This window comes from Enoplosus armatus, chromosome 10, assembly GCF_043641665.1.
Source record: "Enoplosus armatus isolate fEnoArm2 chromosome 10, fEnoArm2.hap1, whole genome shotgun sequence".
Taxonomy (NCBI): Eukaryota; Metazoa; Chordata; class Actinopteri; order Centrarchiformes; family Enoplosidae; genus Enoplosus; species Enoplosus armatus.
Genome location: NC_092189.1, coordinates 10,571,213 through 10,599,183, shown reverse-complemented (window position 1 = coordinate 10,599,183; position 27,971 = coordinate 10,571,213). Strand labels below are relative to the sequence as shown.

Below are 27,971 nucleotides of genomic sequence, written 5' to 3'. Positions count from 1 at the left end.
AGAAAAACATTAAATCCTGTCTGCAAAGTTCACCAGGAGTGTCAAAGTGTGTGTGTTTGTGTGTGTGTGTGTGTGTGTGTGTGTTAATGTGTATGTTGAGTTAAATGTGTGTATTAGTAATTCTGCATCCCACTCCTTTCCCATGTGTTTACCTTCCTTCCCCACATTGTATTTTTGTCCAATTGCATCAATGGACAAGAATGGATGGATTTAACCACGAGGCTTAATTATTCAATAACCATTTGATTTCACATCCTATCAATGGATCAGAATGTGCATGCAAATATATGCACAAACACGCAAATAAACATGCACTTTGTTAAACAAAAAAGACCTATTTCGACAATGGAGAACAGAAGAGGCAACATGGCAGGTAAATGTCAAAGCCCATTCGTCTTTTCTGCAAACTTGTACAAGAATAGAGGAAGGATATAATAATCTGCTTCCTGCTCCTTTCTCTCTCTCTCTCTCTCTCTCTCACTCAACAAAAATTCATAAATTGAGGATTTCTTTTGTGATGACTTCTATGACTGAAGAGGTATTAAAGAGATCTGGGGAGACGGATGGATTAAGGGCAAAGCTGGACAACTGGAGGCTTCTTCACACAGTTTAAAACGACTGCACTGTTGAGGAGAGGCTTCGTTATTGTGACAGGACAAAGACCAAAGCTGGGAGCACTTCCTCCTGAACTAAGGTCTCACTCAAACTCACGTTATCCAGCAAGACCTTTGACCTTTTGCTCTCTGTTTATTTTAAGAAATTGTGTAACTTTGACACAGTAGGCCGTTTTAGTTGTGTAAACCAAACCGGGTCTATAGTGGTGGCAGATGCAGAAAACAATGACAGTTTAGAGGATTGTTGCCTGACTCTTGATCCGATCTTCACTTGGAAAGTACAGTAATGTTGGGCTACTTTGCTTGATAGTTAATGTTTGTACGTGTGGCTCTATCACCACATTTTATGTGCCAGCGAATGCCTCTACATTTATACATGGAAACTAAATATTGGAATAATATGAATTTACTGTCAAATGTCCACAATGATGTACATTTTACTCTTTTTTTTTTTTAGATACTGTGAAGATACTTTATACAAAAAAATAAAATAAGGTAAGATACAGAGGTGTTTCACTGATGTGAGGTCTTTTTTATTGAAAGACAACAGACAGAACATTGGCATCAAACTTTAAGGAGTGTGTGGTATATATTGAGCGTGGTTAAAACATAGAGGACAACACAATCAAGAAAAAACTGACCGGAAACGCAGGGCAATTAGCATTGTTGAATGTAGGTGCAGTAACATTTGCTCTACCTTTAGTTGGGTAAGGGGTACGTTTATGTGTGTTGGTGTGTGAAACACACAAAGAGGGGAAAGTGAATAAACAAAATACTTTAAAAGTCAGTTGGGAAAAACAGAAAAGGAGAAAAAAATAAAAAAAGGAGAGGGGAGGCGAAATGGCTGACCAGGTAGAGCGCAATGTGCCTGGCCCGGTGACAAAGTGGGCTGATATGGCCTCTTGAAAATGAGAGTGTTGTAGCAACAATGTTGTGGTAAATCCTGTAAAATATGCTGTGTGCCAAATGCCAAGTGGAGGCCATTGTGCAGTAATCTTCCTGTGGCGGACATCATGATGCTAGATTTAGTGGCCAACAGTGATCTGTCTGTCTACCTGGCTTTCGCACCTCATAATGGAGACCTTTAGAGAGGTGCCGCAAAGTGTTAATCACCCTCTCCATGGATATGAATAGTCACTGCTGATGAGGGAGGCGTGCGTGTGTGTGTGTGTGTGTGCATGTTTAATTTCAATGATGCATATTGGTGTACTGAGGAGTATTTTGTCAGCACCTTTATGTCTCCAGTGTGTGATAAGCATAATTTTCTGTAAGAGCTGTCTGAAAGTGGTGCAGATCGTTCAGTTGTGTCTTTACCAAAGCTCCTGCAGGCATTGAAAAATCATGTTAATAAGTGGTAGGAAGAGCTGGGAAAAGGAGAGGTAGTCCAGGTAATAATAGACACCTTGTTAGCTGGAAGTGTCACAGATATTTAAGGAGTACTGTCAGACTGAGAGCTCAAATTCTGGGTCTCAGTTTTTAAAATATTCCCATGTGTGTGTGTCGACAAAAAAGATGTACAAAAAGCTGTCCAAAGTCTTATCTAATTTATGTAGCACACCAGCCAGATTTTATTTGATGACTCAGTTCTGTCTCATCAGCAGCTGAGAGTGTTTTTTAATGCATATTTTCAAATTGTATCCAGAAAAAAAAAAGTTCACTGCCTATTAAATGAAGCCCACTCTCCATTATGAGTTGATTAAAACACATGAGCTCAGTATGAAGCACTGTGAAAATGTTCATGTTCTTACACAGTTAGCTTCAATGTATTTTAAGCCTTTATGAGCTTATTATGACTATGTATCCCTTAGACTTTGTAAGTCTTCACAGAAATAGATGAATTCTTACCTTATGTGTAATTTGAATATATAAAATAAGGTATCATTGTAATACTAAATGTAGGTGTGAATCTGTGGAAGAGCAGCTAATAACAAAAGTAGCAACCTCTCAATGCCCCTGTGACAGAACTGCTCGTGTCTAAACTATCTCCGTGCCCTCCTTCCTTTTCATGCTTCAGATTTTGATTTAATTTGTAACCCAACACTGAAATTGAAAAAACAATCTGATTGACAGGTTGTAAATGCACCGACCGACAACGGCAGAATTGAAGTTATTCATGTTTTCTGATGTCGCTAAAGGTGTATTTACATGAGTTTCTTTGTAAACACGAATAAAACAGGCCTATATTTCCAATTATGATGCGCAAAAACAAACAGAATCGTCATTATTAATTTTTAAATCAAACATTTTAATTATATCTATAATTCATGTGGTTAAACAATTACCGATGGTGCCTTTTAATATCACTCCTTGCTCCTCTTTTGCCATTTTCCTCCAACCTTCTCTCTTCATTTCATCCTCCCTCTTGCAGAGCTAAATGACAAGCCCTGGCTGCATTATTTATCTGATAGTAATGATTTTGTGCCTTGCTGACCTCTAGGCCTGCATTAGTTACTACACAGACAGACAGACAGACAAATCTGGGCTACCTTGGATACCTGCAGCCTGGGTGGTAAGTAATGACACCTGACGTCGCCCTTCAGAACGTCAGAGCACAGCCAGCAGCATTAATGAGAGACAGGCCTGTTCACTTGTTAACAAGGAACTGTGTGTGTGTGTGTGTGTGTGTGTGTGTGTGTGTGTGTGTGTGTGTGTGTGTGTGTGTGTGTGTGTGTGTGAGAGCACATTTCAGTGAATATATGGGTGTGTATTATCAATTGCTGTGCCATATCTGTCCTCTAGTGTACAGCATCTGGGTGTGAAGTGTCCAACTGTATGCCAGTGAAGACACATCAAGCTAAAGTTGGGAATGAAAGGACACTACGCTGCCTCTGTGCATGTGTGTGTGTCTCATTAGAGTGGAACTTGTGGTATCGGGGTCATGCACCTGGAAGTCAACCGCCCCCAATGGCCTAACAGTTGTCAAGGAAACGGGCTGGATCAGGGCAAGTGTGAACTGACCCACCCAAGTGTCCATGGTATCTCAGACAAACAAACACACCTACACACACACAGTCATGAGACAAATGTTACCAATGAGAGACCAGTAAGTAGCCAGATAGACAGGCAAGATGAAAACTGCACACACACACACACACTCTCACACACACACACAGAGTCTCAGACAGGGTTAAACTGACTTTTGTTTAGTGGTTGCTTAGCAACTCTGTCTTTTTTGATGTGTAAAAGGAGCGTCCAAAACATGGAACTGAAGGTCGCTGAAAGAAAACTTTGACATCTTGTGTCCCTCAAACTCCTCCCTTCTACCTCCCCTCCATCCCACACTTCAGGAACTAAAGGGGACTATAATGAAGGGGACTACTATAAAGGGGACTCAGTTTTGGCCTTGAGTTTCAAAGACGTTGCTGTTGATTAGACAGGTTTACCAAAAGATGTGTTAAAAAGATGCAAGTTGCATTATGGGAAGTGTAGGATCCAGTATTTTTGACTCATATAAGGGATTATAACTCAGGAAACTACATCAATTCTACATCAATTTTGACCATTTATATTTTAATCTCTCTCTTGCAAGTCCACCAACTTTACTGAAGTGCAATGCCAAAATTGGAGTACTCTTTTAATGTGGTTGTATTGCCTTATAATGTCTTATGATCACAACTTCAAGTATTACTTTTTCTTTTCCCTCACGTAACGCTCTGTTCCATTCACAGTTGAAGGTCAAAAAGTCCCAGTTACTTTAATCACAGCCTCCATTATTTCTAGTGTTCCAGCTTGGAAACGAACACATGGATTCCTGCAAGGTTGAACTTTCCTGACGTAGAATGCCGCTTCCACTGAAACCGCTGTTATTTTAGTGACATTTGGCTACGTTAGCAAGTTAGCTTAGAATGCTGGCAACCGTAAACTTGATGTTTAGAAGGTTAATTATACATTTGCTCATTTACCAGACACATGTTCCTGATACCAAACACATGACGTTATTTTGAGGTTTCTGTAAATGATGTAAAGCTGTTGAGCCTTTACATTGCAGCCATGTTTATATGTTGATGTAATGAAATACATTTATTCCAGACAGTTCTGTGGTGAACAAATTAGGACTCTGACTTGAAGGATCACTCCTCTGGATTTTTCCTAATAGGATGCTGGAATTTCCGACTTTACGCCACATATGGAACAGAGCATTAGGTTACTCCAAATTTCTCCCCTCTTCTTTAAAAACCCTTTCTCTGCAGTTCTATGCTACATTTGTTTTCTAAGAACGCACCGTTTCCACTGCCTTTCAAGCTCTTTCTCTGTTTCTGACTTTGCCTCTGTGCTCCTTCTCCCCTCTCTGCTCAGCTCCTTGTCTCTTTCCCTCTCTGCCTCTCTGCCTCTATTCGTAGCATTCCTCAACTCGCTCTCATAGCTCTTCTCTCACTGGGTGTGTCGGCAATGTTGTTCTTCATCTCTGTACCTGTGTGTGTGTGTGTGTGTGTGTACAGTATGTGTGTGTCTCTTTCTCCACAGCGTGTCCATCAGCGATCTCATTACGGCTGTCTGTTTTTACATCCCTTTGCCTCATTAGGCACCGCACACAGCCACTGAGGACAGCAGGCCTCAACTCCTGCACCAATTTACCCTCTCTCTCTCTTTGTGTGTGTGTGTGTGTGTGTGTGTGTTTTTTGGCAGTATAATGCTCTCTGCATCTCCCTTGTCACACATTACCTTGTTTCCTTGCATTAGGCTCTTTCCTTCCTTTGCATCTTTCTTCCTTCATCTCGTCTCCATCTGTGCTCACGGGAAACTGAGTTCTTCGCATTCTGCTCAACTTCCCTTTCTCTCTTTTCGTCCCTTCTAGTCTCTCATGTCACTTTGTTGCTTTAATCAGATCATTTAATCAGATAAAGGCGCCTTTGTAACAGCTTTATCATTTGTAACTAATGGATTCATTCATGGGTCATTAGTCATATAAGAAGGATTTATCAAGCTATTTATAAGAACAACTTTTGGGCTTCTAAGTTGTAAAAAAAATCGCTGTGTCTTGTGTTTATTCTCGTGCCACTTGCTTAGTCTTGCTGATTCATCAATAAAACCTCCCCAATGGACCAATTACCTTATGGAGCATCTAGACCAAAGCCCATTTTTTAAATGAATAGTTTGGCATTTTGGGAAATACATGTATTTGGTTTCTTACGGAGAGTTAGATGAAATTGTTGATACCACTATAACATCTGTCCAACAGCTGGTTAGTATAGTTTAGCATAGTGACTCTAGGTAGTCAAGAAATAGTCTTGCACATAACTCCCTGTAAAACCACAACTTCTCGTTTTTACACTTCCTTTTTGTACAAATGAAACAAGATATAATGTGTTAGTTATTGAGATTTAGGAGGTTTACCATACAATCAACTAACTCTGAGCAGACAGAAAATAAGGGCATTTCCCAAAATGTCAAACTATTCATTTTACTTTTTATTAACATTTACAACTGTAGACTTGATGAATTGTTATAAAAACACTTTAATGACATTTATGACAGAAGACCTGGTAGCTTATTAGAAAGTGAGAAAGCACTTAATGAGCATTAATTAATGGATAACTACCATCACAACCTGGCAACTCAAAAGTTCTCATTAATTACTTATAACTGATCTCTAAAGCATTTTTTAAAATAGCTATGTTCTCTCTTGTGTTTCTCTGTACGACTCCAGGTGAATGAGATCTACCATGACCAGTCTTTGGGAGCAAAGATCAATGTGGTGCTGGTGCGGATCATCATGCTTGGCTACGGCAAGGTAAGACCCGACAAGACACAAGTTCTACTGAAAAGTCGACTAAGACAACCGTTTTAAGCACCTACAGTAAGCTCAGTCAAGTCATACACACACACACACTCATAAACAAACACAGAGACACATACACGCACGCACTCATCAGCACGCACTGATGCCCGGAGCCTGTTATTCCAGTGGACTGAGCAAAAGAGGAACTAAAAGCATGCTGCATCCCAGGGGAGTGTTTTCAAGTCGCACGCCTTCGTAGTTCAGCACCAAAGCACACAGAAACTCAGCCCGTTATGCAATCAGCCTGCCTCCCAGTAGGCTGCAGCACAGAATCATGGGAAGTCCAGGCAAAGATAAACAATCAATGATAGCCCTCCCTCATTCATAAACAGAGAGACTGGACGATGGGGGTAGCATCCTTTTCTTCTTGACTGTAACTCTATCTGCCTGTCTGTGCTGACGGGATGAAGAGTGAGAGAGAGGGAGAAAAGAGAGATAAAGCAAGAGAAGGCAGGAATGGAGGAGGGCAGGGATAACCCCACAGGATGATACAAATGATTTTATTGCTGGTTAGGTGCTCTGTGATACACTTATGCTGCTGTAGCCTTATCTCTTCCTCTCCTATCTACATGTCTACAGTCCCGGTGGAGCCCTGGAAACACACACTCCCACACACACACACACATGCACATACACACATCTACATTGGTCATTCTGGACCAGCCCCTATGCAGCTTCAGCCAAAGCTCCGGCTGTCCATCATCCCCAATTACCGTGGCAACAGAGCTGCACCCAGACAGCCTGCAGATTGGCTATGTGACCCTGAATGCAGGCGCACCCACACTTCACACACACACACACACACACTCACACACACACACACACACACACACACACACACACACACACACTGCAACACAACATGTACACATGCCATTACAAATACATCTTTAAAGATCACAAAAACACACACACAAGCAAGCACCTGATGAACATGATAAAGCACACACATACACACACACAGGCAGTGCACTCTGTCTTAGGGGTGTTTGTGCAGAGGCAGGCCATATGTCTTCACTGCAGCACACTCACACTACACACACTCTTCGCTGTTTGATTCAGCTGTGCATTGTGCATGTGTGAAAACAGCGAGGAAATGTAGAAAGCGAAGCGAAAAGGAAGCAGTGGAAGAGAGAGAGATGGAAAGACTTGTACGGCAGAATGTAGGGAGGGAGGGGAGGCGAGGGGAGACCCTAATGAGGAAGAGAATGAGAGGTGAAGGTGAAAGGAAGGAATTGCTGGCATCTGGGTGTTTGTGTGGGTGTTGGTATTATGCATTTAATCATAAGTAAATATTCTGTAATTGGACATGTTTTTGAATGTTAGTGCATAGCTCATTAATAGGCAGCTCTGTGTTCAGTTTCATGTTCATTATTGAAACCATCAAGATTACGGGATCCTCCTAAGCATTGTTGTGTGAGCCCTCTGGATCCCTCAGAGTGTGTGTGTGAGTGTGTTGTACACCTCAGCAATTTGCAAGATGTGCTGACAAGATATAACATTGTGACACTGCCCCCTACAGGGTTCAATAAAATGTTGTTGTACCAGAGCTGAAGCAAGAAGCAGGTTTAGTTCCCTGTTAATCTTCACACCTTCTTCTCTCTTTCACTGTGTGTGTGTGTGTGTGTGTGTGTGTGTGTGTGTGTGTCTTTCCAGTCCATGAGTCTGATTGAACTGGGTAACCCGTCTCAGAGTCTGGAGAATGTGTGTCGCTGGGCCTTCCTGCAGCAGAAGCAGGACACAGGGGACGCTGAGTATCACGACCACGCCATCTTCCTCACACGACAGGAATTCGGCCCCACGGGCATGCAGGGTAATGAAAGACACGAACATATGCTGAACTCTTTCTGTTTAACGTATGGTACATACATCCAAACTGCTCGCCCACCCTCTTAAGGACCTAAAACTCGCTCAAAAACTCCCGTCTTCCTTCCTTTGCCTCATATAGCTTCATAGTGCACTGTGGGTTTGGTGGTTGGTGGTTTTCTGTGCAGCAGAGTGCAGGCTAACAGGCGGGCCCAGGGGAGAGGCCTCTAAAGGCAGTGGCCTAGCTATCCAGAAGCCCTTCAGCTGCCCTTGGGCTCAGCCTTCAGCAGCAGAAAATCAATAGGCAGAGCAGGGCCAGCCACAGTCCCACAATTAAAGGCAGTACAGGACAGACAAGCACACAGGGAGTTCGATATTGGCATATGTACGGGGGGAAGACGATGGTTTAGGGTTAGGATTAAACACACAAACATGCACACATTTGTGTATGTGCGTGTGAAAGAGTAGTGAGTGTACCTCTATGTGTAAAAAGTATACATTATGCATATCTTTGGATAGATAAGTCTCAGATTTAAGCTAAAAAGGGAGTATTTCAGTATATGGAGTCATATTAAAGAGACGTCAAATTTTGTTCAAATATTGGGCTGTCACTGATCGATATTTAGTAGCAAAAGTTGATGAAAAAAATGTCAGATCATTTCACTTTCTTATTTATTTTGAGAAGGGGGTAGGTGATGAAAGTGTATATTTTGTGTGAAATTTTGTGTAAATTAATTTAAATGACGCTTTACCTTTGACTGTCCGAGCACATTGTCTCGTGTGTGTAGTATTAATTTCAAACATGGCAAATGTTTTTGCTCTCTGTAAAGCTTTCAGCACAACACAACACTAAGTCCACAAATCCCGACGATTGTGTCTCTCTTCCTGGTTGCCTAGGTTACGCCCCAGTGACGGGCATGTGCCATCCGGTGAGGAGCTGCACTCTGAACCATGAGGATGGTTTCTCCTCTGCCTTTGTGGTGGCACACGAGACGGGACACGTGTAAGTGCACTCGCCATAATGATGTCTTCAAGCCTGCTCTCGTGGTGCAGCCACAGACAACAAAGCAGTCACTTATAAGACCATATTGATTTATTACAGTCTTGGTCTATTGGTCACCTCAGCCAATATCTGATGAGAGAATTGCTGCTACTTCCCTCCCTTTGTTCCTTGTTCTTCTTCTCCTCCCACATGTTCCCAATCTGTCTCCACTGGTTCTCTCCTTTCCCTTCGCTTCCCTCCTGAGTCCTCTCTCTCTCTCTCTCTCTCTCTCTCTCTCTCTCTCTCTCTCTCTCTCTCTCTCTCTCTCTCTCTCTCGCTCTCTCTGCAGGTTGGGGATGGAGCACGATGGCCAGGGGAACCGCTGTGGCGATGAGGTGCACATGGGCAGCATTATGGCTCCGCTGGTGCAAGCTGCCTTTCACCGTTTCCACTGGTCCAGATGTAGCATGCAAGAGTTGGGACGCTACCTTCAGTGAGACACAAGCACACTCTCAGACTCATACTAGGATTTGATTATATGGGTTTTTAAAGGTTGCTACTTAGTATTTTAGACTGAATTTCCGTCTCATTGATATTTTGTGAGAATATGATGCAATATTAATTGTTAGTATCTTAAAAATTAGTATATTACTGCCAAACTGGTATGGTGTTTTCAAGGTGAGAAAGCCCAAATTTTAAGGTCATAGGGCTCTGAAACTTTCCGTTAAATCCATCTTAATGACTTTTTTAGGTAAGTTAGCTTCTGAATGTATAATTTGATATAATTAGATCCACCACACATATTACATGTAAAACACTCGAATCACTTAGGGCTTTAAATGAATAAGTATATTAGACCTAAAACGAGTAGCTGATAAGATTAGCAAAGAAAATTTGCAATCTATTTTGATTAATTAAGCCAGTTTTTAAGAAAAAGGGCCAAAAATTCATGTTACAACTTTTCAAATGTGAATATTCGCTGGGGTTTTTTAACCCTCTGTTATGGTACATTTAATATCTTTTGGATTTGGACTTTTGTATATTGACCTAATGATTAATTAAGAAAATAATCGTTAGTTGCAGCCTTAATTTTAATACCACACAATGACTCCTCCTGCAGCTCCTATGACTGTCTCCGTGACGACCCCTTTGACCACAACTGGCCGTCGCTGCCTCAGCTTCCTGGTTTGCACTACTCCATGAATGAACAGTGTCGCTTTGACTTCGGTGTGGGCTACACGATGTGCACCGCGGTAAGAGATCCCCGTAGTCTGATAGTGACTTTACTAACATAGCTAGACTTTACTAACACTAACTGCACTAACATACTGAAGGCAGCTTCTACAACAAGTTGCCACCACTCAAGCTTAGCATCACCTTATCTTCTGAGATGACGCAGGTTTTCAGAATTTGCTGAATTTCACAGTGGAAGATACATTTGTATGGGAACTCCTGAGCTCTGAAGGTTTTCGTAGTGAACTGAACCCAGCACTGACATCTACCTCTGATCTACATTGTAATGAAAGAGTCACACATACACAGCTATTCACATTCTTCTGATGTCCTCTGCGTTCCTCTCCCGGCCACTGGTGGGATTGGCATCTTGCTTAAAAGCAGGTAATTGTTTTTTATAGCTATTTCTTTTTTCTGTTATTAATGTTAATTATGATAAATAATATTTTATTAAACACGTACATTTACACTTACCTTGATACCACAGTGCCTTTACATGTCACAAGCAGAATTTTTGTAAACACAAAACATCAGCAGTAGACAAGCTTCACCCAGCTTCAGCACCTCCCCCCATCACCCTCACCCACTCTATGAATGTGAAGCAACTGTGGCACGCTGTTGGGAAGCTGTTGCTTGATTGACAAAGGGCTTGTTCAGGGGCTTTGCACACATTGCTAGATTACCCTCTATTCTCTTGTCAAACCCATTCCCCTCAGCTACAAAAGGCGGGCCAGTCAGGAACGCAGGTAAGGTAACCCCACCTCCCGGAAGACATGTGGCCCGTCATTTGTTTTCTCAGATTTTCTTTTTTCTATTTGTCCTCTGAAGTTGTAATTGTTTGTAATGTTGCTCCTTACTTTTCTTTTTTACTGTACTTTGTTTCTCTGTTCTACCCATCGTCATATTTTGGACGTTAGTCTGCAGGATTCTAAAATGCTCATTCCCAGAGAAAGTGGCTGTAAAATCTCTAAAAAACACTGTGACTCCACTGGTTCAGTGGCTACGGTGTAGTTCAACAGTTGAACCGTACCATACCCCGATTTTTATCCTGCAAATCTGTGTTAAATCACGGCAACGCTGGCAGGAAGAGCCTCATTATATTGGCGCACTCGTGACTATAAACGAGTGGAAAAGATTGGAAAGATGTCTTTCCCATCCAAGGGGAAAGAGCTGAGCCAGAACAGAGGCTGTTTTTCCATGTTTCACTTCAGCTTTTAGGATCCTCCAGTCTGATGTCATTGGTGATTACCTACCACAGTCTAGCCATTGATTGTGCCTCGCCCTCTGACCTGCAAAGGTCCCCTGGGGTCATGGTGGGTAGGGAAGTCTGTGGAAAGGAGGGAGGAGGGCACGGCCCCTCAGACACTGGACTGCAGGTTGGTTTGGTGGTATCCTCATCATCATCAGACAAGGAGGAGAATTTGGTCCTTGATCTGTGTCTAGGGGCATTTTAGAGGTCAATGAGACCTCACCTTTTGGCCTTTTAACCTTTTGCCCTCTGCCCTCTGACCTCCCTTGTGACCTAATTAAACCACGGCTGTCTCATTCTGAGAGTCTTGTCTCTCTCTCATCCTTTGGTTTAGTTTGCATGAATGGCTGTGTGTTTCTCAGTGGAGCGTAGTGTACAGTGCAGTGAAACAGTGCAGGGGTGTTGTTGTTATTGTTGGGTAGAATACTGTTGTGGTTATTGTTGTAGTGATATTTCTCTTCTCATCTCTATTTTCATTATCAATTTTCAGTGTTTAGTGTCATTCCAGCTGTCGAATGACAGTTGTACTTGTATTATTGAAGGTCAGTCTGTTACCCAGTGTTTGTGCTGTATGGTAGAACTTTTAATTGTAAGAAGGAGTCTCTCTCTGTGCCCTGCAGTATCGCACATTTGACCCATGTAAGCAGCTGTGGTGTAGCCATCCAGACAATCCCTTCTTCTGCAAGACCAAGAAAGGGCCACCCATTGACGGCACCATGTGTGGGAATGGGAAGGTATTTATATGCTGTTGTACTTTAACATACATTCTGTCAAAGAAAGAAAATCTGAATGCACACTGTGTCCAAATAGCAACTGTGTCTTGTATGCATGGCCTATTGCAGCACTGCTTTAAAGGTCACTGCATCTGGTTGACCCCTGACATCATAAAGCAAGATGGAAACTGGGGTTCGTGGAGTGAGTTTGGCCAGTGCTCCCGCACCTGCGGTGGAGGAGTACAGTTTCGCACACGCGACTGTGACAATCCCAGGTATGAAACTGTGTTTCCCAGTCTGTGTGTAAAAAAAAAAAAAGTGAAATTGCAAGTTTTCAGTCTGTGATTAATTATGCCAAATTCAGCTGAAGCTCTAAACTTTTTTTAGCAAGCTTACCTCGATATGAGCTCTCTCTAGTTAACCTCTGATATTTGTTGCACCGACTCTTGATAGTGATAATTGCAGACAATTTGTTCAATTAACATAGATCAAGACAATTTGTTAAATGTATCATTTCTAGCCCATGTTTCCAATGAATTATAGAAGTGAAACACAACACACATTTTGAATGATAAAAAGAAAATGTCCTCTGCCCCACAACCCTCTCAGACCAGCCAACGGAGGTCGCACCTGTGTGGGGGCAACTTACCAGTTCCAGATGTGCAACACCAACGAGTGCGAGGACATCTACAGTGACACGCGAGAGGAGCAATGCCACGCTTGGGACCCTCGCTTTGAACTCCACAGCAACAAGCACCACTGGCTGCCTTACGAACACTCAGACCGTGAGTACACACCCCCAGATGGAGAGCGGATGAAGTAGTTTGGTGGAGAGATGGACGCAGAAAGAGGCTGTCATAACAAAGATACCAGTCTTGAGAATGACAAACGCACAGGGATGACACACTGTGGAAGTTGTAAATACGAATGAAAGCCAAAAAAAGGAAGCCAACACATCATTCTTTTCTAGTTTTAGAGGGTTTTATACATAGGTTGTGTTCTGTTATGGTCAGTGACATCTGGCTGTCCTGCTGAGTCTGAGCTACGACTACACCCTCCCATAAAAACACGGCATCTCTTTGAAAATCTCTTTGAACTTGGTGTCTTCTCTCTCTCCACCCAAACACTGATGTCATTTGAAACTCACCAACCCCCTCTACCTCCATCTTTTTCTCCATCCATCTATCAGTTGGCACATATGGACAAACAAACAGATTCAGATTCACTCAATATCCAAAACTTCTTTACTGTACATTATTGAGGAGCTTTAAAATGTATATGTACGTGTGTGTGTGTGGTTGTCAAACCCTCCCTGTCTCTAAGTGGAGGTGTCACTGCCTTCCTGATTGGTATTAAATTATCACCCAACTAAAGGGCAGCCCAGCAGAAAAGTGCTGAGCTGTCTCCATATCTAATCGGAGGTCACGCTACGCACACTCTGCTAAGAGGGGCCTTGCTAAATTGTTTTTCTCCGTTCTTATCATTTCTAAATGCCATATTTTTCAGCAAGGCTTTCTCAGTCTCAAATTACTTTTCTGTGAGTGTGTGTTAGTTTGCGAGCACAGATGTCTGTGTGTGTGAGAGAGAGAAAAAAGTGAACAGGGAGGTGAAATTGAATTCCATTCATGGTCTGTCATCTCCTGAGCTCTAGATAGTGTGAGGAGAGAAAAAGAGTGTATCTGCTTCGAGTGTGAAATTGTAGTATTTGTTTCGAGACGTTTGACACGGTGTTGCTTTTTTGTCTCTATTTGGGTCTTTTCCCAACTCAACAGATATACTGTAAAATACTCTGGAGCAAAGATACATGGAACCTAAGGCTGCCCTGTGTTTGTGTGTGGCTGTTCAAGGAGCTGTTTACTCCAAGTAAAGAGGGGTCTGACCTCAAAATCTAATTTTGAGTTTCTCAAAAATTAAGCAAACTGTGACCCGCAACTATAATTACACCTGTAATACACATCTTACACGGGCCCTCTCTATTATAATAGCATATTTACTACACTGTAGAAGGGAATTCATATATTGTTTTTGTGCATTCTCAGTTCAACCTGAGAAAAGTGTTTTTCTCCACATATTATAATTCTACAGTAGCACGTCTGCCACCTGCTTATTGTGTCAAAGCACCATAAGACAAGGTCTCTGGATTATGTCCATCTGTGATAAACGTGATGAAGTAGGAGTGTTCGCTCTCGCTGGGATGAACTGCCAGGTTTTGTCTCTGGAGGCTCATGTAGTCGTAGTATGAGTCACACAGAGAGACACAATGAGACAGAGCGTCACGCTGACTCACGGAGAAGCTCATTCAGAAAATAAAAAGTAATCACATGTTGGTTGTTAAGATGAAATCATCACAAAGGATCCCACATGTGCCATTGTGACAATCATTTTGAATAATTGGGTAATTTTTGTGTGTTAATGTTTGTTTCCCAGCTAACAAACGCTGCCACCTGCATTGCCAATCCAAGGAGACACGAGACGTGGTCTTCATGCAGAGAATGGTCCTGGATGGCACACGCTGCTCATACAAGGACCCCCACAGTGTGTGTGTGCGTGGGGAGTGTGAGGTGAGTGACGTTATGTGTTTGTGTGTGAGAGAGAGCGAGACATCTGCATCTGTTCAGATCTACATGTGTTAAACTTTCCATGTCCTCATGAACAGAAAGTGGGCTGCGACGGTGTGGTCGGCTCCTCGAAGCAGGAGGACAAGTGTGGAGTTTGTGGAGGAGACAACTCCAGCTGCAAAACCTTCAAAGACACCATCACACGTACCGCCAAGAAACAAGGTAGACACACACAGTAACAGTCACAATACCCCTTATCTAAATCTAGGACAGACTTGAATTGGTCCCATCAGTGTAGCAGCTGCCTGTCATGGTGTTACTGTAAGTACAGCATAAATAGTCGGCCAGTGTCCTTTGCTTATAGTCTGTCCACATTTCCCGCCCCATGTTTAGTTATGTTCAGTTAAACATCGCCCTCTAGAGGAAGATTTGTAACAATGTCCAAATCTGACTGGACATGTTTCCATGTGAGTCGAGCATTGCCAAGAAGTTACGTCAAACCTCACTCGATGAGCGAATGTTTATTAGTGTATTATCTAACCCTTGACATCGGGACAGACCTACATTACAGCACCAAAATTCCCAGAATCAGATGTTTACGCTGGATGAAAATAGTCACGACTGTAAGGGCTTTAACTAGTGAGCAGGGAGACTTGGTTGAAATGAGTAAGAGCTCTTTACTGGATTAGCTGAGGCTCTCAGTCAGGAAACTGTAAAATGAGCTTTTGAAGATGTTGGAGTCACGAACCAGATGTGTGTGTTTTCGTTTCAGGTTTCCTCAAAGTCCTTGAAATCCCCAGAGGAGCGAGACATTTACTGATCCAAGAGCTGAAAGCAACCTCGCACACTTTAGGTATTTGACATTGTTTTTCTTCTCACTGTTTATATATTGCATTGTTTTGTGTTGTATACATGTGTGTGGTACAAGCACGATCAATGTATATTTCTCACCTGTCTGCAGCCGTAAAGAACGTGGCATCAGGATTGTTCTTCTTGAACGGGGAAAATGAATACCCAGAAACCCGCTCGCTCATAGAAAAAGGCGTGGAGTGGGAATATGAGAATGACAATAACAAGGAGACACTTCAGACCACTGGTCCTCTCAGACATGGAATTCTGATCATGGTACGCATTGAAATGAATAAAGATTTTGGTTATACACAAGCATAGCAAACTCAGAATATCCTTTTTTGTCTGAAATAATGTCAGTTACCTACGTTTTCTCACTTATTTTATGATGATCTTTCTGTTTGTAGATGAAATTACATGGAGACGAGGATGTGAACTTGTCTTATAAGTACATGATGAACATGGACAGTGACTCTGCCATTCAGAACAACATGCTGGTAGAGGACAGTGCCTACGAGTGGGCTCCAAAGAGATGGTCCTACTGCTCCAAGCCCTGCGGTGGAGGTACAGTAGAGCAGTCTTGTCTATGTGCATTTTGCATGCCTGTCTTTATGTTCCTGTGCTCACATCTGTTAAATTTTCCATCCACTGTAGGGAAGCAGTACCTGTGCTACGGCTGCAGAAGAAAAGTTGACAGTAAGATGGTCCACAAGAGCTTCTGTAACAAATCCAACATGAAACCTAGAGGAGACACCAGAGACTGCAACCAGAAGCCCTGCCCTCCACCCGTGTATGCATTGAATTATATGTCACCAACTGTAAAAATATAACTCAGTGAATCTAACAAAACAAAACAACTTTAGGTTTTTCTACAGCTGGCCTCCTCTTTCATTGTTTGACATTTTGGATGCCCTCTGTTTCTCTCTTTCCTGTGATGTCCTCCAGGTGGGTGACAGGGGAGTGGCAGAACTGCAGCAAACAGTGTGGAAAAACGGGAATGCAAATCCGCTCGGTCAGCTGCGTCCAGCCCTCGGATGACAACACCACACGCTCCATCCACAATAAACACTGCAACGACGACCGGCCTGAGACTCGCAGACCCTGCAACCGACACCCCTGCCCCACTCAGTGGAGAGTGGGACCGTGGTCACAGGTACGCAGGCTGAACATGGGTCAACGGGAATCGGGAAAATTGAAAAAAATGTTTGACCGATTTGGATTTTTGCAGGAAAATACTTGTACTGCTATTTTTGTATTGAAGCCCAACAGCTGGTATTTTTGTCAGACATTCAGTGTTTTAAATATCAAAAGACTTCCTCAGAACTGTATTCTTGGCAGGTTCGACAAGCCTATGAGAAACAGATCATGTGATCTTCACTGTTACTGCTTACAGTGAACCAAGGAAAATGATTAAAACAACAGTCGTGATGTTCACGTACTTCACATGCCTTTGTACTGCCTTACATTTTGTGGACTTCAAAATATTTCATGTCGATATTTACCAAGTGATTCGTTATAATGTGTTGGTTTGTGTTCATGTCCTGTATCTCCAGTGCTCAGTGTCATGTGGTAATGGGACCCAGCAGAGGCAGGCGCTGTGCCACACTCGGGACAACACCATCGGCCTGTGTCTGGACAGTAAGCCCGACACCATCAGAGTCTGTCGCCTGGATCCATGTCCCAGTGAGTGTTAAGGGACCTCCAACCCATAGATAACCTGCCAGGGCAAACTGTACTGTGTAGAAGTAGACACTCAAATTAATGTACTGACACACAATAGTCTTGAAAAATCTGTTTATTACAACGTGGCTCTTTATTTTCATAGTTTTGGCCAACATTCCTATGTGCAATACTAACATTGTACTCAAAGTATTACAGTAGATAGCTGTAAATAGAAACACGAACAGTCACACAAGCCAAACTTACTTGGAAGAGAAAACAAAATTATTACCATAATTACAATTACTGTACTTACAGTATTTATGCACCTACACAGTTTTTCATGTGCAATGAGGGATTATTAAAGACATTATTTTTGTGCTGATAATCTGGCTAAATGCCACTTGTCTTTCTTGCCCTGTCGACTTTTTTCGTCGTTTTTTTTAGTAATATCACCATGTTGCCAGATCTCAGCAATTACTTGTAATAAATTGAGTACATTGAGCCAAACAGGCCCTGATATCAGTATAGGAAAAAAGATGTGATGACAATAACCATTAAAAGAGTTCCTTTCCCACCTTAACTACTCCATCACTCTCTCCTCTATTCTCTGCAGAGGGCTCATCAGACCTCAACAAGAACGGCAACATCCTGATCCAGTGGCTGTCGCGCCCCAACCCCAACTTCCCGAAGATCTCCTCACGTAAAACCTCCCTCCATAGTTCCCAACCTGGCCTCCACAGCGGCAGCCGCAGCTGCATGTCTGTCCTCTGCTGGGCCCTGCCCATCTCTGTCCTCCTGTCTCTGCAGGGCCGGCCCCGGCTGGCCCCCTGACCTGTCCCTCCCTCATGCCCCGTGCCTGTGCCCACGCCCGTGAGCGAGCGGCAAAGCTTTCGCTTCTCTTTTTGGGGGGGGGGGATGTTGCCTCTCTCTCTGTGTGTCTGAGACGGCTCTGACTGGGGGGGAGGTCTCTGGCTCCTGTGTGTGCTAGTTGGTTCTCTCTTGCTCTGTCTCTCTCTCTATCTCTCTCTCTCTCCTTTGTGGAGCATTGTGTTGTAACCGCTGGCCAGTCGAAAACTCAAAAGATCAACAAAAAATTTGATGTGAAAAGGATTCGAAGTGGCAAGGCGAACAGGATTTCATTGGCACCTCCTGAGACGTGTCGAAGAGCCGTTCATGTGTGAGGGACCCCCTCTGCATTTGGCGGCCATGTTTTGCGCGAGCTAGCTGCGTGTTGTCATGGGTTACCACTCCTGAGATGCAGCTGCGCTTTTTTCTTTTTGTAGCGCACTGTCATTGTGGAGAGAAACAGGTGTGAAAATAAACAGAAAAGGTATATAAATATCTATATAGAAAAAAAAGTTATTAAAAAAAATATGAAAGCTTTATTGTGAATGTGATCTTGTCACAATGAGGACATCTTTGCTAAAGTGCTCATCTGACATCCTGGTTCCATTTGGGGATGAGAATGGCGTCTCATTCTACGTTCCATTCTCAGATTGACAGGAACTCAGCACAGGGACAGGAAGTGACATCAGTAAACCTTTTGATTTTTGGGAGAGGGAACAGTGAGGTGAAGAATCTTAAAATAAAGGCTAATTTAAAAAAAAAACTACAAAAAAACAGGGTAGTCTGACCGCTTGAGGTTGCTTCCCATTTCACCTCATCATCAGCCATCCTCTCTTTGACTGTTATACTAAAGTTCAATAAATGCAGCTTATTTGTGCTTGCAGACTTTAAACAAATACATCTATAAATATATTTGTATTTATATATACCTATAAATCTAAATCTATATGAGTAACAATAATATTAATAATGTTTTACCATGAATAAGCTGTAGCTTATTTGCCTAAAACCTTTGGACTGCTATTGATCGCTTAGATCCTTGACTGTTATGTGTATTTTTTTATTGATTTTACATGAATACAGATGAATATTTAATAAAGGTAAAGTGTTTCGGGGGGAAGGGGTTAGACCTATATTATGCAGGACTTGGTCAGTTAGTTGCCTCTCCATTCTCTCAGATGGATCAGTGGTTTACTGTCGCTTCTTGTTTTCTTTAAGGATAGGATCACGTTTTGTCATGCACATTTGCATCCATCACCTTTATGTACGTGTATATATGTGTGTGTGTGAGTGCGTTAGTGCATCTGCGTGTGCGTCTACGTGTATATGTGCATGGATGCGTGTGTGTCTTGTGTGTAAGCTTAGATGAGTGAGTAAATGAATGCGTGATTGAATTAGCTATAGTAGTCTTGTCAGTAAAAGTGTGTTTGTGTGATTGTGTTTGTGTGTGTGTGTGTGTAAGGGAGCTTCATCATTTGGGCTTTTACACATCGCGATCAGATACAGAAATACCTCATAAACTTTGAGTTGAGAGCGTCCAATGATCTCATTTTATTTTGATGAACATTAACCACATGAACAATGCCTTATCTTGGATTGAATGTAATGGCATTTATCTGTGAAAGAGATGGCTTTACTCATTCAAAGTTTCACTCGGAATAGAGGCAGCTTCAAACCAACTTAACAAACTCACACCCGCCAACCATCAAACCTACCAAGGTGATGTTGGACCAATGTCCGACTACTGGGAAGGGTTTACAAAGGGCCTAGGGTATCGACACATGGCATCTAGAAAAAAAAAAACACTTCAGACTTGTCATTGTATTGTGATCACATATTTCTGTTGTGACTATGTAGCGAGCTATCCAAGGTTTCCTTCTGCTGGAGTTGGACTGTATGAGACCAAGCCAGACCTAGCAGTGCGACTGTATATAACATTGGTGTTGACTGTATTTAATAATGTTCATGACTGTTATCTTCTTCTATAATATTCTATACTATGGGTAACTGTTTTGTGGCTTCACTGGCCTGCTGCGTGGGGCTGGCTAACGTTTGGCTAACGTTGAAGAAACATTCAGATGGACTACGTGCACTGCGTCTATATGCACTTTGATTTATCAGGGAAATTTTATTAATGTTTTGTAAATGTTTCATATGACACTTAATGTGCCATTCCAGTTTTTACATCATCATGGAAATTATGTATTTTATTTAAACAGCAAATATCATTTATGTACTTCATGTTTTTTTTTCTCCAATCGATAAACAGATTGACTGGTTGATTTCCAAGTAATGAAGTGTTTTACCAAAGTGACTGTGAACTTGTAACTTTCGATACAGTTGAATTATTTTTCTTAAGAAAAGAATATATCTATATATTGAGCAGGGGGGGCGTACATCTCATTGTTTCAGTTACTGTCATTCTCAACAGCAAAGTTGTATCAATAAAAATGTTTTAAAAAGTGTGATCTTTCTCTCACCAGGTTCACTGGCTAGATTCTTTGTCAGAGAAAATGTCAACATGTCAAACATTGCCAGGAGAACACGGTTATTTTTACTGGCATGGTACAAAAAGGGTACAAGTCAAGTGGTAGAGGATTAAAATTTAACTGAAAAATGATACACACCCAAAGCAAAGGCAACACAAAGCTGCAAGATGAAGAGGAAGTCAAAATTATATATCATATGTTTTAGATGGAAAAATTCTGACTCGAAATATTATATTTACAACACAAGACTGATGACCCTTCTTTTTCCATTTCGGTTACTCTGAACTAATCTCTTGACTGCTCTTGATGTTTGGGTTTTTCTCCTCTTCTTTCCTGCATCTTCTGCTAATGGTCTGGCTTGACTACTGTACTCTGCACAGTGTGAAACCAACATACACACACGTATGCATGTACTTTATGTATCAACGGACATGCACACAAAGACTAATGTTAATGTTACATCTGCTTATTGTGGAACATTCTGTCACATGCAAAGACATATCCCGGCAATCGGACACATACACACACACCACTTCATAGTCTCTACCCGTGGCTGCACCCAGTCTCAGCTCTCTGTTCTCTCCTCCACAGGCCAGCGTTGTCATGGAGACCGCTCAATGTTCTGTCGTATGGAGGTGCTGAAGCGCTACTGCTCTCTACCGGACTTCCAGCGTATGTGCTGCAAGTCCTGCAGCAATGTCACCATCACAGAGCCTCCACCCAACTTCACCTCCAGATCCACCCCCATCACCTCCATCCAGCCCAGGGTTACAGCTCCTCCATCCACCAACACCGTCAGCTCTGGCTTCACCACCATCCAACCCACCAAACCTGCCATCACCACCATTTCAGCTTCTACCATCCATCCCTGGACCACCACTCATCCTCCTACCTCCACCACTGCTGTTCCTCATTCTACCCCTTCCCCACTAAGTGCTACACAAATGATCACCACTCATCCTCCAGCTGCCACCAGTGCTCCTGTTCTACCCACTACCTTTACCATGGCAACCATCACAGTTATTACAACTTCTCCCAGTGTCACTGCTCACCCCCTGCCTCTCCCTACCCCATACATAGACAAGAGCACAGATCCACAGTTACAAAACGGTACAAATAGTCCAACAACATCTGGTATGATAACGACCACGCACCTTCCAGCAACAACCAGTCCAACTATAACGAATCCAACAGAAAACAGTACAAAAACACACACCCTGCTAAAATCCAAGCCCAAGAAGAATATTCCGCCAAAGAAAAACACCAAAAAGATGATTGCACCAAAGATATATCCAAAAACGAATACTGCACTAAAAAATACTACAAGAAAAGGTGTTCCACCAAAGACCAATCCCAAAAAGAAAACCAACGCTAATCCAAAAAAGAACACTCCAGGGAACAGCAATCCCCCAAAAAATAAGCCAGAAAAAACCACTACCAAAAAGGCTACTCCGGCAAAGACTACTCCCAAAAAGACTACTTCGGCAAAGACTACTCCCAGAAAGACCACTCTAGCAAACACGACTCCCAAAAAGACCACTCCGGCAAACACAACTCCCAAAAAGACCATTCCGGCAAAGACTACTCCCAAAAAGACCACTCCTGCAAACACGACTCCCAAAAAGACCACTCCGGCAAACACGACTCCCAAAAAGACCATTCCGGCAAAGACTACTCCCAAAAAGACCACTCCGGCAAACACGACTCCCAAAAAGACCACTCCGGCAAAGACTACTCCCAAAAAGACCACTCCGGCAAACACAAATCCCAAAAAGACCACCCCAACAAAGACTTCTCCCAAAAAGACTCCACCTATAAAGACTGCTCCAGAGAAGCCTACTCCCAAGAAAAAAACAAAACCCACACCCACACCAAAGGCCAATCCCAAAAAGAACATTCAGGCAAAGACAAAAGCTACAAAGCAAACTCAAACAAAGACAAATCCCCAAAAGAACCCAAAACCAGGGCCCAAAAATGCCACAAACTCTCAGGCCAATGTTAATCAGAATAAGGCCGCGGTGAAAAAGACTAATCCAAAAAAGAAAACACCTAAAACAATGTCTTCATATTATACCACGTCTCCCACTCCATATACAAGTCCAGAGCAACTTAGAGAGTACTTTTCTTCCACTATCTCATCCAGCACAAGTGTATATGCAACAGCTGCAGGCATGCCTTTCCCTGAGTCCAGAATCAATGTCACATACATCAGTAACAACACAGCAGCCACAGATCCACTGTGGTATCATGATGCTTTAGCCACAACACCCAGCACTTCTGATGATGTCATAACACCGACTGGAACCGTTAATTTTGAAGATGTCAACATGCCTAGTGGAACCATGCTGTATAGTGATGTCACAATGACCAGCAGCGGTGATGTCACAGTAACCAGTGGGACCATTCTGAGTGGTGATGACATCACAGTGTCCTACGGCAACATGGGAGGGATCAGTGACACCATGGTGCTAGACGACGACCTCACCATGATGATCCCGACCATCAACAGCGAGGATATGACAGACCTCGCTTCCTCACCCTGGCTGGACTTGTCTGAGTACATCCCAGTGAGCATCCCTGTCCCCACGACAACCTTAGACCCTGCCACAGCCTCGCCTCCCACCACCATCACTCCGACAACAGAAAAAACAGCCATCACAAGCGTCACCATCTCTACTGTAAGACCTCAGCGAAGACCAGAGGAGAACAGTGAGAACAACTCCATCGACGTCGTATACAACAGGATCGTCGGCGTAGATAACGACATCTCCCAGAACAATCTGATCCCAAAACGCCGGGTCAACCTTCGAGAGAGAACCAAGAACAAACGCATTCAGGAGCTTCTGGAGGAGAAGCGGAACTTTCTCCTCAGGATGAAGAGAGGCCACGCCGCATGATAGACCAAACCTTCTCATTTCTCTTATAGAGATGAACGTTTTCTTTACAGACTTTTGTAAGCCCTGTTTAAACCGCTCTGAACTGCCATGATGCTTTCTATCAGGCCTCTCCACAAAAAAAACTCTCTGCCATATCCCTATCATGACAATCAGGACTGTTGCAGACAGAGAATATCATGGCCAAATGTTTGAACAGTTGCTTCGAATAAAGAAAAGCCCTTTAGAGTACAGACTGTTGCAGATTTGAAGCAAATTGCTTCACCTGTGTAAACACAATAATGAGAAACAGAAGGGATGAAAAGTGTACATCCAGTTTGACCAGCACTTTACAAAGCCAAGCTTTTATCCCCCCGCCCTGATTCAATGATGATGTAGATAAGGTGTAATGTGGTTTGTGCAATGGTATTATCCCTACTGGCACTTATGGAGCAACAAAATCTACCACCTAGAATCCAAATCTCCATCTCCATGTTATATTACAGCCTAGGAAACAGATATTAATACTTCTCAGCCCCTAACGAGAGCTACTATAGGACAAGATGATGAGAATGTCTTCTCATTAAGTGGCCAGCCCTCTGAATACCCTATACACACGCAAATTGGAGCTTTTGGAGGCCTGAAAGCAATATGGTAATGCTATACAATCAGAAAGTCAAAGCTTCCTTTTGGTTTAATTGAATTGTGAAAGTTTACACTGCTTGGATTGTGTTGCCTGTTTCAAAGCAAACAACTGTATGGCTGCATGGGGTCTCTCATCTCTCAGGAAGTTAAGATACAGTATGGGAGACGGGTGAGGGACAAACACTTGGTGCTTCCTGAATTTTGATGATATATTTTTATATCTCTTTAGCTCGGTAGAAAAACAAAATAACTCTGGAGTGAAAAAGAAATTTTTATTTTTCTCTTTTTTAACGGTCAGTCAAGTATGGTGCTTTTTGTGTCACTGTTGCTTAAAGCAATCTCCCTCATGCATTAATTTATGTACAAAAATACAAAAATATAATGATAAAATAAACAAGCCTGTTTGTATTAACTGTATCCAAATAGAAGATCTGAGGGACAGTTTGTTTTCTTTTGTAAAAGTTGTATAATTGGTACATCTCTAACTTGCAGCAGCTGCAATAGCACCTACGGATCTCTCTGTACGATATCTGTACATATGAAAAAGAACTTAATGTTTAATATTTATTAAAGTTTAAGTGCCTGTGGTATTTTGCAATCTGTCAGTGTTGTGTGATTTCTGTTCCAGTGACTATCATCTGCATGGCATGTCCTTGGGGTAAGACAGAACATTTTCTGATTTGGGTGAACTGTCCCTTTAGCATGAGATGAGTCATATTTCTATGAGCAGAAATTATAGTTGTAAACGTGTGAATGTTTAATGTGATTATATATGAATATATCATTACATTGCACTCAAAGATAAGGCTCGGCATCTAACTTTGCATCTGGTTATACTCTTGATTTTGTGAAAAATGTCGAGTCACTCCATTCAAACTCTTATTGACAGTATTGTGATTAACAATTTTCATTTGCATTATTTCAATATGTAACATACAACACGAGAAAAAACAAACACGAGGAAGAGCATTTTTAGATAGGCAAGAGTTGAGATTGACCCATAATTGTTTACATATTTTAAAAGCCAATCAGTTGTTTTTTGTTTTTGTCTTCTTTCCCCTTTTTGGTTGTTTTCCAAAGGTGGTCACAACTGGCATCTGTGAAGTGTCCACACCACTCTTGTTACAGTCATTAAAGGATCCACTGTGTCATCATGACAGGCATGAGATTATTAGATTACTCATAAATTCTTGTCAGGAATGTTGTGCAGCAAATTAAGACTGCATGATCAATAATTCCAACTGTCAGTTACCAATTTTATTCCCCTGGGAGAACAAAGAGTGTAGTGTACATCCAAAAAATACCGGAAAATAAATGACTAAAGTCTTACATTTGAATCCTCAAAGGTTCAGCTGATACATTTCTGTGGTTTGGGGAAAACTGTGTTCAAAACAGAGAGGAACATCTGTTTACACTAAGGGATAACAGTTGGTATTTGTGCTCAGCTTAATTTATTCAGACTAATTCTTTGTCAGATTGAAATGATGTATAAATGAAGGGTTGCATGGTTCAAAGCAAGGTCACGTGTGACGCAGAAAACGAAGACACAAGTGGAAAAATATGCACGGGATCTGTTCTCAATGAGATACGATTATAACAACCATAACACTGCAATTTCCCCCCTAATACAGTATAATGTCAGCCCTCAGAGCCACACATTGTAAGGCTTATTGATGTGTTGTTTTGTTTGTTGTTTTGTGATACAACAGTGTCTTCCTTGAAAGAAAACTAACAAGCTCATGAGAGCTCTTGTGACTAATTTCGGATAACCTACCCCCTTGTGCTTCATACTCGCACTTAAGGTACAAGGGGTCGATAAAGAAGTACAATAACGGTAACACCTTACAGTCTAATGGAATCCATGGAAGCCCTGCAATCAGTGAACATTATGATTGTTTCTGAGAAGTGCTCATCCAATTCTGTTGATTGAGTTTTGTTGAAAAATTGAAGACCACAAGCTTCATAAATCTAGATGTATTGCAATGTGATTGTATCAACTGTAACTGCATTATATTGTAATGCGCTCTTGTTATTTATTTTGCCCACCCGCTGTAATTTATTTTTTTCCCAAAAAATATTTCAAAGCCACTCATTTTGGAAGAGGTAGTCGTCTGTCACAGGATGCTCCCCTCTCTGCCCTTCAGAAGACAACTACATGACCATTTCTCAGAATCCCTCTGGCAGCTGGAAGCCCAGTCATAAAAATCAATAACTAGGCTCAACAATCAGAGCCTTTCCATTTATCCATCCTTCAACTCAAAGTGTCCATCTCTCTCTACTTACACACTGAAGCTTTTATCAGCCATAAAACATAAGCATCCTCCTGTATCAATGTGATTCTTATTGAACCCATAAATGGATGAGAACAAGAGGTTCAAGACAGAGAGAAGAGGCACACTGAACAGGACTGGAAGTGTTAAACTTTCCTTTTGCCTTGGCATATAAAAACATGCCTCTTCTGTGTTGTGAAAATACTATGCTGACATTGTATGCTTAAAATGATCACTATATTCTGTTGGAAGCTTTGATAAATGATTTAATTTGATAGTTCATTGGTAATTAAATCTTGATCTCACGGCAGACACAGAACAGCAGGCCTTTTTCACTGTAGACGTTTTGACATGTCACAGTTAGAAAAGCACAGGTGTGAATAATGCAATTAATGATGGCTGAATTCCATTTAGCTGCTTCAGTTTCAGGGCCCTGATGTTGTGCATGCTGGCTCACTCTGTCACACATCTTACTGGGACACTCGAATAGAGCAGAGCCACCGTTAATGTTAGTTACTAAAATTAGTAACACCTGTGCTTTTCCTGCTATGACGTGAAGTAAAAATGTCTGCTGTGAAAAAGGCCTGTTTGTATGTAAAGTCAGTGCAGAAGAGTCCATACATATACACATACACACACATATATACATTCACCTGTGCAGTTTACTTTGCAGTGGCTAATCTCAGCAGGCTGTGGGTTGGTGTTCAGCTGAGAGCCATCAAAAAGCAACTTGACCCATTCATAATCTCTTTAACATGCCTGCTATGCCTGCTGATAAGACGGCTATTTCCCTGTAAACACACACAGAGCAACAACTACAAATGGCAGCACGATTGGTGTTTAATCTCATGTTTGCTGTTTCTTTCATACATTTACATCCTGCCATCTTTTGAATTTGAAGCCTGGTGTTTGTCATTAGCAGAATGCACGTCGACGCCACGTGCCCGGGGTGTTCATGTGCGTATATGTCTCTTTATGTGTGTGTCTTTGAGGCAAATTTAGTTCCTTGTGACTAGTCCATTAGAGACCCATAAAAAGCCAGGAATCTTTTTATAGGTTGGATGCAAAGAAGATGTGACTCATCTGACTCATCAGAGGTCATGCTGCCCACAACAGACACACACATGCAAACACTCAATAGACTGAAAGCCTTTTTCCCCAGACAATGGGGCAGCATGTTGAATGAAGGGTCTGAAGCAGGATGTTCCTGTGTACGAATCCTCTGGAGTGCATTCCTGTGATCCTACACAAATATATATATACCATGTAAAATATTGATGATAACAGTGTTGCATCATAAGTATTTTGAAATTCACATCTACATTTTTACTTCCTGTAGTTCCATCTTTATCAAGAATAAATGTATTTGATGTAAAATGTGTTTTAACCTACTACAGAAATGT

General features: G+C 42.1%; 1 protein-coding gene across 1 annotated transcript in view; it reads left to right on the top strand.

Moving 5' to 3' along the window:
- Positions 1 to 23,677, top strand: part of LOC139291129 (A disintegrin and metalloproteinase with thrombospondin motifs 2-like) — a 107,014-nt gene extending 83,337 nt beyond the window's left edge. Inside the window, exons 5-26 of the mRNA XM_070913059.1 lie at positions 6,262 to 6,345; positions 8,050 to 8,206; positions 9,097 to 9,202; positions 9,531 to 9,674; positions 10,302 to 10,434; positions 10,796 to 10,798; positions 11,131 to 11,160; positions 12,284 to 12,397; positions 12,506 to 12,651; positions 12,986 to 13,161; positions 14,804 to 14,937; positions 15,033 to 15,156; positions 15,707 to 15,787; positions 15,896 to 16,059; positions 16,191 to 16,347; positions 16,438 to 16,573; positions 16,729 to 16,936; positions 17,337 to 17,466; positions 18,059 to 18,145; positions 21,372 to 22,068; positions 22,129 to 22,225; positions 22,406 to 23,677. Coding sequence (XP_070769160.1) covers positions 6,262 to 6,345; positions 8,050 to 8,206; positions 9,097 to 9,202; positions 9,531 to 9,674; positions 10,302 to 10,434; positions 10,796 to 10,798; positions 11,131 to 11,160; positions 12,284 to 12,397; positions 12,506 to 12,651; positions 12,986 to 13,161; positions 14,804 to 14,937; positions 15,033 to 15,156; positions 15,707 to 15,787; positions 15,896 to 16,059; positions 16,191 to 16,347; positions 16,438 to 16,573; positions 16,729 to 16,936; positions 17,337 to 17,466; positions 18,059 to 18,145; positions 21,372 to 22,068; positions 22,129 to 22,225; positions 22,406 to 23,677 — 4,380 coding nt within the window. The remainder of the gene's footprint in view (positions 1 to 6,261; positions 6,346 to 8,049; positions 8,207 to 9,096; positions 9,203 to 9,530; positions 9,675 to 10,301; positions 10,435 to 10,795; positions 10,799 to 11,130; positions 11,161 to 12,283; positions 12,398 to 12,505; positions 12,652 to 12,985; positions 13,162 to 14,803; positions 14,938 to 15,032; positions 15,157 to 15,706; positions 15,788 to 15,895; positions 16,060 to 16,190; positions 16,348 to 16,437; positions 16,574 to 16,728; positions 16,937 to 17,336; positions 17,467 to 18,058; positions 18,146 to 21,371; positions 22,069 to 22,128; positions 22,226 to 22,405) is intronic.
- Positions 23,678 to 27,971: the final 4,294 nt, after the last annotated feature.